Source organism: Kogia breviceps, chromosome 3, assembly GCF_026419965.1.
Source record: "Kogia breviceps isolate mKogBre1 chromosome 3, mKogBre1 haplotype 1, whole genome shotgun sequence".
Taxonomy (NCBI): Eukaryota; Metazoa; Chordata; class Mammalia; order Artiodactyla; family Physeteridae; genus Kogia; species Kogia breviceps.
The window spans coordinates 85,006,918-85,019,257 of NC_081312.1; the positions used below are offsets into that span (position 1 = coordinate 85,006,918).

At 41.4% G+C, this 12,340-nt stretch overlaps 1 protein-coding gene and 1 long non-coding RNA gene across 4 annotated transcripts in view; one reads left to right on the plus strand and one right to left on the minus strand.

The window, feature by feature from the left end:
* Positions 1-12,340, minus strand: part of INO80 (INO80 complex ATPase subunit) — a 132,234-nt gene that overhangs the window by 14,126 nt on the left and 105,768 nt on the right. For all 3 annotated transcript variants that reach the window (XM_059057995.2, XM_059057994.2, XM_059057993.2), the window contains exon 29: positions 6,203-6,275. In XM_059057995.2, coding sequence (XP_058913978.1) covers positions 6,203-6,275 — 73 coding nt within the window. The remainder of the gene's footprint in view (positions 1-6,202; positions 6,276-12,340) is intronic.
* LOC136793815 (uncharacterized) lies at positions 1,757-5,545 on the plus strand. The gene is made up of 3 exons (XR_010839656.1): positions 1,757-2,750; positions 3,521-4,096; positions 5,267-5,545. It is a non-coding gene; the product is annotated as an uncharacterized lncRNA (long non-coding RNA).

Sequence of the window (12,340 nt, forward strand, 5' to 3'; positions counted from 1 at the left end):
TCCAAGAAGAATACACAAAGAACAACACAGGCAGTGAAGGGCAGTTGCCATTAATTTCATGCTAAAATCATGTTTTTACTAACAGAGTGAGCCAGATAGAATACCAGTGTTTACAAATACATGTTTATAAATGCACCCTCAATCATAAAACATTAAGTTTTTCCTGACATTTTAGGCAGACTAACCTCTTCCTTGTCCATAAATGGTTCTGGGGATCTTCCAAAGCTGAACAAATCTCAGGACAAAGGAAAAATGCCAGGCAAGCAATTAAGCTTACTGTTTCTCTAATAATACACACACAGCGAGTATAACTTAACTCCACACAAAGCTTTACCTAGCAACTCATTTAAATCTTTTATTTACTTATTTTTGGCTACACTGGGTCTTCGCTGCTGTGCACAGGCTTTCTCTAGTTGCGGTGAGCGGGGGCTACTCTTTGTTGTGGTGCGCAGGCTTCTCATTGTGGTATCTTCTCTTGTTGCAGTGCGTGGGCTTCAGTAATTGTGGCGTGCGGGCTTCAGTAGTTGTGGCACACGGGCTCTAGAGCACAGGCTCAGTAGTTGTGGCACACGGACTTAGTTGCTCCACGGCATGTGGGATCTTCCCGGACCAGGGCTCGAACCCGTGTCTCTTGCATTGGCAGCCGGATTCTTAACCACTGTGCCACCAGGGAAGCCCACTCATTTCAATCCTGTGGTCTCATTTTTTTCTGAGTATTCCAGGAGGTTCTAATTTATGAGTCCCTCAGCCCTCCCTTCAAAATTAAATGTAAATTATTTTGGTATTGGGGACTCAGAATATTCAGAGCCTCTCTCTATGCCCCAGGATATAAAGAGAATTCCTACTTCTACTCCTCTAGCTATGGGGTTGGGGGCCTACTCTGGTTCTTTCTGACTGGCAGGAGTAGCTTACCTGCATAAGGCAAACTGTGAAAACCAGAAGCATGATGCACATCTGCCCCCCTCAAACCTGCTTATTTTTTGGCCATTCAAATGGATAACTAGGCGAACTATTCCTTAAGAAACCATAGGCCAAACCTGACATAGGCAGGCTGAGAAGAAGGGAAAGATATTTTAATCAAATGAACCAATGCTAGGCCTCCCCAGGTGACCTCATCCAGCTTCATGGCTTTAAATGTTATCTATGACCTGATGATTCCAAAATACATCTTGAGCCTCAAATTTTCTCCTAAATTCCACACTCTACCACCTGGGTGACAATGCCACTTAATGTCTGGTTAAGAGTCTTGCACTTAACAAACCCCAAACCAAACTCTTGATTTCCCCTCAAGCCTGTTCCTCCCCACACCTTCCCCTTAACCAGTAGTTGGTATCTCCATCATTCCAGTTGCTCAGGTTGAACACCTTGGAATTCTCCTTGATCCACATGATCCCCATCCAATCTAGTAGTAAATCCCATTGGCTATGCCTTCAAAACACATGCAGATTCCAATTATTTCTCATCACCTCCACTGCTTCAATCCTTGTCCAAGTCACCATCGTCTTGTGTCTAATTCCTAACTGAACTTCCGGCTTCTACTTCTCTCCCTATAGTCTTCTCCACCCCACCCCCCTGAAGCCAGAAGGACACATTTAAGCTCAAGCTGAAGTTCTTCCTCTGTTCAAGTTCTTCCAGTAGCCTCCCACCTCAAAATCCTAACCATGGCCTATTAGGCCCCACATAATCTGCTTCTGCCACTCATTTTATACCACTCTGCCCTCATTCATTCTGTTACACCTACAAAGGGCTTGCTTCATTGTTGATTATGCCAAGGATGTTCTCACCTCAGGGCTTTGTTCTGTACTTATCTCCTTTCCCTGGAATGCTATTCTTTCCTGCCAGATGCATAACTGGCTTGCTTTTCTCACTTTCTTCAGATCTTGGTTCAAATGTCACCTTATCAGAGAGGCTACCAGCCCATATAAAACAGCAACCCCTGACCCTGAACTGGGTTTTGAAAAACAATCAGAAGTTTACCAGGTGGAAGAAGACAAAGTGCCCAGGACAAAGATCTATGATGAGGGAACTGTTAATGTAACATTATGACACAGTATGGTGGGTTCAGGAAACAAGTCTATTGTTATTACCAGAACATAAATTTTTTTGTTTTTTTCCTTGAAAAAGGACGTCTTTGTTTCCGGACAATGCACGCTTTTCCTTAATGATTAAGGCACATGTATAATGTATGTTTGAGGCCACAAAACAGGCTGTTGTAGTTAGTACAGAAATCATGTCAGAGCCAGAATGATTTCCCTGTACCCTAATATGGGAACACTTCTTTCATTCCATCCATCCGTCTGTCCATCCATCCATCCATCCATCCACTGGACCACTGGAAGTCACAGGCCACAGGTCCTTCAGAGAGCACCAGACACAGCTTTCACCTGTACCTGCCAAGCGCCAAAGGGCGCTCCAGATCCCTAGAGCCTAACAGACCCAACCCTTAGCAAACCTGCTAGTCATTGTGAAGTCAGCCCCCCACCCCACCTGCAGCCCACCCCCAGCCTGTGGCCTGCGCTCACACAGTTGGAGGGCTGGCTTCAACTCCGGTGAGCTGGTTTGGGACTGGAAAGGAGGGAGAGAACAGAGGGAGATAGGTGGGAGGTAGGGAGGGTGCGGCCAGCCTTCCCCTTCTCAGGTTACTGAGGTCCCGGATCTCAGAGTCTGTGTCGCCGTCTTTGACCCACTGACCCCACACTGATGGCTGGACCTGGTGACAAGACGCCAAGTTGACCCAAATCCGGATCTAGGTGAGAGGTGATGGACTTCATCGTATGGAGAAAGAGGGGGTGGGTTGGAATCTGGCACCTGGTCAGGAGGCGAGTGGCAATGAAGATCCCCAAGTCCCCCCTCAAAATGATGGTCACGTCGCCGGGAAATCCACTGACCCCGAGAGAGAGCAGTACCTCCCCTAGACATGGACAGAGGCGGCCCATGCCCTGGCGCCACACTGGGCGGGTTCTCACTCTCCCAGTGCCTTGCAGGCAACTGTTGAAAGCCCCCCTTCTTTTCACCATTCTTCCACGCTAGGCCCCCAACCTCTCCCCGCCTCTGGAACATAAATTTTGGAAGGAGTAGTAGTCTGGCAATTAGGCTGGAAAGGGAGACAAAGGCCACAAAATGAAGGGCCTTATATGTGTAAAAGAGCTTATACTTTATCTTGTAGATGACAGAGACTCCCTGAAGAGTTTTAGGCCAGGGAGTAGCATGGTTAATAAAGAAGGGTATAAAAACTAACAGAGGAGGTATGGGGATAGGGACTGAGACTGGAGTCCAAAAGATCAGCTAGCAGAAAGTGATGAATCTTGTACTCACATTAAGAGTAAGACTAATTGGGCCCACTGCTACCAACTCCTAGGCAGCTGTCAGAGAGTCCCCTTTAACCTGGGAGAGAACTTTCACTTTGCTGAATTGAATTTGTGTCTGGGTCAGTTCCTACGTGCTCCTCCCTCTATTTCAAATATGTATTGGCAGGACTTCCCTGGTGGTGCAGTGGTTAAGAATCTGCCTGCCAATGCAGGGGACACGGTTTCGATCCTTGGTCCAGGAAGATTCCACATGCCGCGGAGCAACCAAGCCTGTGTGCCACAACTACTGAGCCTGAGCTCTAGAACCCGCGAGCCACAATTACTGAGCCCACGTACCACAACTACTGAAGGCTGCACACCTAGAGCCCGTGCTCTGCAACAAGAGAAGCTAGAGCAATGAGAAGCCCGCGCACAACAATGAAGAATAGCCCTTGCTCGCCGCCAACTAGGGAAAGCCCGCACACATCAACGAAGACCCAACGCAGCCAAAAAAACAAAACAAAAAATATGCATTGGCTTCACTCGGCTGGAGCAAAGCTTGGGATGTGGAGGGGGTGCCGTGGGGCCTTCCAGACTAGATAAGTGTAATGACTGAGACCACCCACATGCTAAACAGTGTCTCAAGACCCCTCCAGGAACCAAATAACTCATCCTCCAATCTGTGCCCAACTTCCCCCATCGGTCACCTCTTGGTATGAGGGAAGCACCCTGGTGCGGCAGGACTACCAGTCTTCACTCCTGGATTCACGTCCTAGCTTGATCACCACCTGCCTGGCGTTCTCACACAGGTACCTGGGCCTCTCTAAGGGAACTGTGGTTGCGATGTTGAGCCAAAGGCTTCCCGGGGTCGGGGGAGGAGAGGAGGGGAAGCAGGAGACCCAGAGATAAACTCAGGCCCAGTTCCTGGGGGCCGTGCAGAGACACAGGAGAGGCATATCAACCAACCTTGGAGGGGAACAAAGGTGCCGTAGAAGAAGCGACTGCCCCCTGGGAAGCCCCTTAGAGTTTCCACCCCTCTTCCAGCCATGCCTCCAGGACACAGCAGGGCTGAACCAGTGCAAGGCTGGAGTATTTCTTCCCCAATCGGCTCTCTTCCTCCTCTGAGGCTCCCAATCCCCAACTCTGGCCCTTCAATCCACATCATGTGTGAATTTGTTTTCACCCGCCCTGGGAATCCAGAGCCTTCCCTGGACTCCCATCCCCAGCTTTCCCATAGCAGCAGAGCTGAGCACAGAGCCAGGCAGACAAGGCCCAGGGGAAAGGAGGGGTATTTGGGGCCCAGTATAAATAATGAAGTCCTGGACCTGGCTCTCTCATTTGGGGCTACAAGAGTCACAGGATCCCTGAGGGCTATTAATGTGCAGGCACTGGGGTCACATGTTTCTAAGTAATATTTCACAACCATGAGAGAAGGAAGGATTATTATATTCATTTTATTGAGGAGGAAACTATGGTTTAGAGCAGTCAAGCAACTGTTTCACTTTCGCATAGTGAACAGCAGAGCTGGGATTCAAACCCAGGTCTCATTTCTCTAATTTGAAGAAACCCAAAAACTATGGAATCTGCCCTCTATCACCTACAAACTGACAACCAAAATAATTCATAAAAAAAAAAAGAGTATGACTAACTGGGACAGTATGCTTGAAAACTAGAGCAGAGAACCAAGGGGCAAAGAGAAAGGTTGCTGATATGACACCAAGTGAGTTACCTCATCAGAAAACCCACAAGAACAACACTACCACCAATGACTGCCTTCTCTTAAGATGACTGAGGCTGATGATGTGCACATAAGATACAGAATCTACCCAGTTATGCCTCCAGCAGTCCTCAGGCCCTGGAACCCTGTTCCAGCATGGTTAATTGGCTGAAGTGGTTTAGATGCCGAGGAAGGTACAGCTGAGTCCTATAGTTGATATTCTACTTGGTGATGTTACAGAATCTGTTTTTCATTCTTGAAGGCAGGCAGTTCTACAGTGCATCAGTTAACAAGGAGAAAGAATGAACACAGCCTAGAAGTGGAACCTGGGAAACATGGGATCTAGTTCCAGCTCTACTGTTGTGAATTTATTCAAGCTTCTTCACCTTTGTACTTCATTCATTTCTCCGTAACCCTCCGGAGTTTGCATCCTCCTCATATCTGTGGGGATTCTGATGCTCTGTATTTCACAGAGAGGTACCACAACGATCACATTAAATGACATTTGCAGAATCATGCCTTCTACAAAACAATTTCCCATTTATGCATTTTTATGTCTCAGGGTTACTGATATTGTTTTTAAATATATTTTAAACCTGTGAATAAATCTGAGATACAAAAGGAATGCTCTTTTCTTCTCCCTTTCAGATGCTGAAGTATTCCTCCAAGGAGACTGGGCATAAAAGGATAAGATAATTTGATGGGATGTCTTTTTATTTTATTTTTAAAATCACCAATTTTATTGTTCTCCAACCATGTTTATAAGTTCTGGATACAAAAATATGAGTTTTTCCTATGATGGAATAATGCATAAGAGTAATAAAACAACTTTTTGATTTGTTCAGTTATAGCTCCTAAAACACACACATCTGGTTAGTTGACTGTTTTTTTTTCCAGTTTGTTTATTCACTGACATATTCCAAGTGTTTAAAACATTATCAGACACATAGGAGGCATTTACTAAATAGGTGTTGAATGAATGTGTAAGAAACTTAGAAAAAGAGAATGGAGAGAAAAGCCCAAAAGGAAAGCTAAAATGTTCCAGTTCCAGGCAAAGTGCCACTATTGTCTTTTAACACAACAAGAGACAAAGAAATAAAAAGTCTGTGACACATAATAAAGGATAATGCCAACCGAACAACATATTTATAGTAGAAAAACCGCATATCCAGTGTATTTTTGTGCTCTTGTTACTTACTGTATCTGCCGCAGTCAGATTGATACCCAGTCCTCCAGCTCGTGTACTTAGCAGGAACACAAAAATGTCATTCCTGCAGAAGAGGGAGGGATATTTTAAGAGGAAAAAATGAAAAAGAAAAATGGCATGTGGCTAAAGAGAGGGATCTCTGGACAAAGAACAGTGTCTGGGCCTAGAAAGAGTTTTGGTGGTTACCCAGACCTGATCCAGGTTTCTCTGACACACTGTACAAAGGTGCTCTGTTGCTAAAATCAAACCAATGGCAGTCACCTTCTTATTTGAAGATAAACTTTTGCTGCCCACTAATACTGACTGATAGGCAATATAATTATAAACATTTGGCAAATGTAACAGAAAAATATGCTATGGAAGTAGAGATCTTTCTTTCTGTAATAGTCATATTTTTATCAAGTCAAACTATTCCCAGTTCATACAGAGGGGACAAATAAGTCAGTATTTCCTGGTGTTTCCCCAAAGAATCATGACTTCCAACAATCTGGGAACTAATGATTTTAACTCCAAAGCACTCAAATTCATATGAAGAAAGTTAGTCCCAGAAAAATGACCTGAGGTCAGGATTAAGACTCAGGTTATGACTTCTAAGTATTACGTTGAAATTAGGATCAATCCATGAAGACAGGCTGAAATTAAAGTACTTTTTGACAAATGCCAACATAACCCTTAACAGAAACAAGACAGTTTTCTCATTTTCCCTCTACATCCTACATTCTATTAAAGAAAAACAGAATTACAAATAAATCAGTAGGTACCACTGTCATTCATTCAGGCAGCAAATATTCACTGAATATCTTCTAGGAACAAAGGGCCATGCCAGATCACAAAGAGCACTCTTTGACTGTAAGATTTATCTATGTATACACATACAACTAGGGGCTCAGTTTGAGCCCAGTTCCTGCAGATAACATAAATATATTTCAAGACTATCTTGCATTTTCATGTTCCTGCCACCTGAGGTTATTTTCCAGAACACTTCTAAGGGAAAGGGACTGCTTTATACTGGTGAACAAACTTTACAGCCCTCTAAATCAAGCTGCTCACCCCCTTTCTCCATGACTATAATGAGGAATAAAAGTAGAAATTCAATCAGTGTTATTCAAATTGCAGGTCACACCTATCATTGGTCATGAAATCAGTTTGGTGGGTCTGGACCACATAAATTAAAGAAAGAAATAGAACAGATTAGAAAATATTATAATACAACAAAGGTCATAAGGATAAGTATTGTTTTGTGATTTCAGATATGGTAGATATGTATTAAATCCCAATGTAAGATGAATTTTATTCTGTGGGTTCCAGTTTAAAAAAAAAAGAAAGAAAAAAGAAATACACTGACATCAGGATGCTCTCATCCCTTAATGCTGTTCTTCCTTGGTAAAGTCACTTGGCTGCTAAAGGTCTGTTTCCTGTGCTATAAAATGAGGATGCTCTGAATATAGCTGAAGTGACTAAATGATGACATATCAATGGCAAACATGAATACCAGTGAAGGAACTATTCTGAAGTAAGTATCCTGGTTAATCCCTAAGCTGGGTAGGTCCTAGTAGAAATCTGTCCATTAATTTGCTTTCAATTAAACACAGCTTTTCTAGAGGCAGACATGGATAACAGATCATGTTGTGAGGCCTCTTGTAGGGCATAATTCCAAAAGTATTGTACTCTCATGAAAGTTCTGCTCGTTTATCCTTGAATTTTATCATGAAGTTTAATATTTCAGAATTTTATTTATGAGATGTCATCTTTCATGGTTAAATCATAAAGGGCAAACCAAAAAGTTAGAAGGCATCTGCCAGTTTACAAACACATTTTCCCATAGATATGGGATGATATAAATGGAAGCTTGATACCTCACAGCCCATGGGAGAATATTTAACCACAATAAGGCTTCAAATAAAAACTGATGTAGCCTTCCAGGGCCATACTAATCTCTATAGAATAATCCTTCCCACTCTGGCCTTAGGAAGATTGCTCAGTCCCATACATCTCTCTTTCCTGCTCTGTGGACACAGAGGCAGGGGTCAGAGGCTTCTCTCCAATATCTGTGTAAGAGCTGATGGAGTCACCCAATGCCTAGGACTTTTTGTTGGTGTGGGGATGGGGGAACAGGGATGGCACAGGGAGGGAAACAGAAGGCAGCTGGGATCTATAGTAAAAGAGTAGAGGCAAAAAGATGGGTCATTTCCATAGTCTGGACAGTCAGAGAGATAAGTCCCCAGATGTAATCATTCACAAACAAGCACTACATACAGAAAAAAACACTAGAGAAAGGAATATAGGTAAAAATAAATTAGTAGCAAATCTTAGAAACATTAACGGTGGAAAATGTTTTTGGGGGGATATTAACTATTTATTCAGAAGATGCTTTTAATGATGAGGTAGATGGTTAAGTAGCAACGTTTGGCTGCATTCAATGTAATTTTATCATATTGTAATGGAAAAATAAGGATTATGGGAACCCTGGGTGATTAAAAATCAAAGAAATCAGTGTCCATCCTGGATCACACTGTTGGATCATATGTAAACAAAAACACATCTAAACTGAACTGTTGAGAAGTTCCTTTCTACTTAATAAATCTAGTATTGATAATGTGAATTGATGTTTTGGGAGCTGACTAAAAGGAAGAAAACAGAATCCCAGAAGGGAACATGATGGTTTGGGTGCCCTCTAGGGGGCTATAAAGGAATCTCAACTCAGGGTCTCTTGGAAGGGGCCACAGAGACCAGGTTTCAGGGGGGGTCTGTGAAGGAGCCTATGAAATCATGTAGCAAAGACATGCCTAAGTCTCACTCTTAGTTCTTTAGTTAATGGCCCCTGAGGCTACTATGCAACAAAATACTCAAATAGTGCTGGGTACGTACGTAGCTGACTGCAGTAAAGACTTGCTGAATGACTGAAAAAGAACCAGAATTAAAGATACTGGAGCTTTATACTCTCACCAAGAAGGAAAAATCCACACTACACTCATATTTTCTCATGTTTTCCAAATGGTCACCCGAGTAATCAGATAATCAGGGGGATCCATTTGGCAAACGTCATGGGGTAGGAGGAAGGGAAGCAAAGGCCAAGGCAACCCAGAGCAAAGACCTTGTGAATGGCTTCTAGGATCATGCACTGGTCACGTGTTCTGAATGTTACCCAGTCAGGACATCCTGGCCAAACAGTCTTTAGTCTCAGTCAGACTCTTTCCTGGAAGGATCCCTCATAAATAAATCTTGTATAAAGGGAATGTAAATGGCTTTTTATAGGAGTTCTTGTTTACTCTGGCTGACCTTTGAGCCACAGGGCTTTCCAGTTGAAACTACAATTTTTTCTTTTGATGTCTTTTCATTAATAATAATGAAAATATTTGGCAAGTCATGCTTTTTTGTTTTCAAGAGCACCTGTCTTTTTCTCTATATTGGGCTACTGTTGCCATTCAAATCTGTAAATTTAGATCCCATTTGGAGGGACCTGCCTGACAAGCTTCTAATCAGCATAGGCACAGTTCAGATTCTATACGTGAGAGGTAGGAGATTATTTCCTAGCCACAATCCTAACTCTACCATCTAGCTTATATGTAAGGAAGGGAAGAAGACTTTAGTCTGCTTTTTCATTTTACCTAATATTAGATGCAGATGCAGGTGTTAAAATGATTGTTACTCAGTATCTAAATAAAACTCATTGCTCCCTAAGTAATTCTTAGTTGTAGAATTTGGATGCTCAAGTAAGGTTTTCCAGGAAAGCATAAAAACAAGATATTTACTAAGTAGATCTAGTATAATTTAATGGTGAAAGTACTCTTCTTTTAAGCTAAGCTTTTCAAGACTAATGTGTGCTACTGTGATTGCCCAAGTAATCACAAGTTAAATCACAGATTTTAGAAGTAGTAAATTTGATACATCTACTGATTTTTTCCACTAAAAGGTCACTGTAAAATGTAGTGAGTCCTGGATCTCACAGTCCAGTTTTCTGGGAATTGCTTCAGCTAGAAGAAAAATTGTAGCTCTACAACTCAGAAGCTCAAACTGTTAGAAGTCAACATAATACAGCTCTGATTGGAATCTAAACCAGTAGAATTTTCTATAAACCAATATGACAATATACACAGTCTTAAACATTCATATTCCTTTACTCAATAATCTCTCTTGTTTGAATCTATATTAAGAAAATAATCTAAAATGATGACAAAGCTTTGTAACAAAGATACTCAACATTTTAACAACAGAAAGGTGGTATATCCAATGTAATGGAATACTGATCATTAAAAATAATGATTACAATGACTCTTTTTTAATGATATGTGAAGACCTTTATGATATACTGTTAAGTGAAAGAAATGAGGACACAGTCATCTCTACAATATGGTATCAACATATAAATCTAACTACATACACACATCAAAGACAAAAGGAATAAACCAAAATGTTAATAGTGATGGGATTGTGGGTGATTTTTACTTTCTTCATCATATATTTCTCAAATTTTCCTCAATAGGCATTTTATAGAATATACAATGGCCCCAACTGTTACTGGAAAGAAAAATTAGCTTTGCTATAAATGAGATTCTAGTGGAAAAAACCACAAACAGTAATAGGCAAAAGATCTATTACTTAATGGCTTTTCTTCTAACACACAACTCATGCTGCCTCATACCAATGTGCCCAAATCACTGAAGTGCTGGCATTCCTGGAGAAAACATAGGCACCCTGGGGGAAACATACAGTCTATAGATCTTGTATGTAAGATTCTTGTCATTTGGAGCTCTGAAGGTTGGACTAGATAAGGACATAGTGAAATGTATTTCATTTGATTTCAAAATCAAAGAAAGATAAAGATCAGCTGGTAAACTTTTTTGGGGGTACGGAGAGGTGCACAGCAGTATGGAGTGCTAGGAGGTACTACTATGATTATACATGTCTCACTCAAATAATCAATTTGAGTGAGATAATCAAATAATCAAAAACTCAAATAATCAATAATCAAAGAATCAGTCGAAAGCTTCTGCTAGGTAAGAAGCTAAGTTAGGTCATCTATACCAGCTGCTTCAGGTAACAAACTAAAATAGGTCCAAAGCAGCTCTTCCCTTCCATGGTTCGTCAAACAGGCACCTGAATGCAGAAGTAGTTTCAACCTAGGAGTTATTGGTCTGAGTATATACTGTAAACCAAAACATCAGGATGTACCTCCTTACCCATGCTGTGTTATAAAGGACTGTGCAATAGCAAAAATTCTCAATCAGAGGACATTCTATGTTGAACTATGGATTTGTTTTATGCTGAAGTAAAACATGCTTTAAAACTGAAATGAAAGAAACTAAAAATTGCAACCTAAATACAAATGGCTATGTGCTTAATTTTCTACCCAAGAATTCGAAAGTTAAATATTAACAGACTACACAATTAAAGGCCAAAAATTCAGAATTGTTTTGACTTACAGAACATTAAGATCTACTCTATTCCTTAGTTCTCCAAGTCTAAGGAAAATTAAGGGTGGAGCTCAGGAGACCTGTCACTAGCGGACCCTGGCTTTCTCCTTGGAGAGAGCAGTAAGCAGACCCTGCTTATTACAATGAGAACCTGCATTTGGGATAATTATGGCTCTGTAGGCCATAAGCATCCAGCAGACAGTATTTGAAATTTCATAGGCTCATTATCAGGTGGGAGAAGTACTATAACTGAGAGCTGCCAGATGAATAGATTGCACAATTTGTCATACTGCACTGTACTACTACAGTATTAGAGGGAAAGCAGGAAAACGGAAGTATTTTTCTTTAAACTTACACAAAATGAAATAGGTAAGCAAAAACAAAAAGAAAATCAACTGTAAGTCAATACCCAGAGATAGCCATTGTTAACATTTAGGAATATAGCCTTGTGGACTTTTTTCTATGTACATATTATTCACATAAGAAGGATCCTGGTTCATACCCAGAAATCATTTCTTTTATTGCCCAAAGAAACAGGCACTGATTTGGCACTAAAATTACCAATTATTCATTTCCTCTCTCTTTCACAGACACACAGATCTAAACCACTATAAGCAGATCTAGCTACCTCATAAAATACCAGAAATTATATATCATGATTATATCATGATATATAGATTAGATTAGATTAGATTAGATCATGATTGCTTAACAA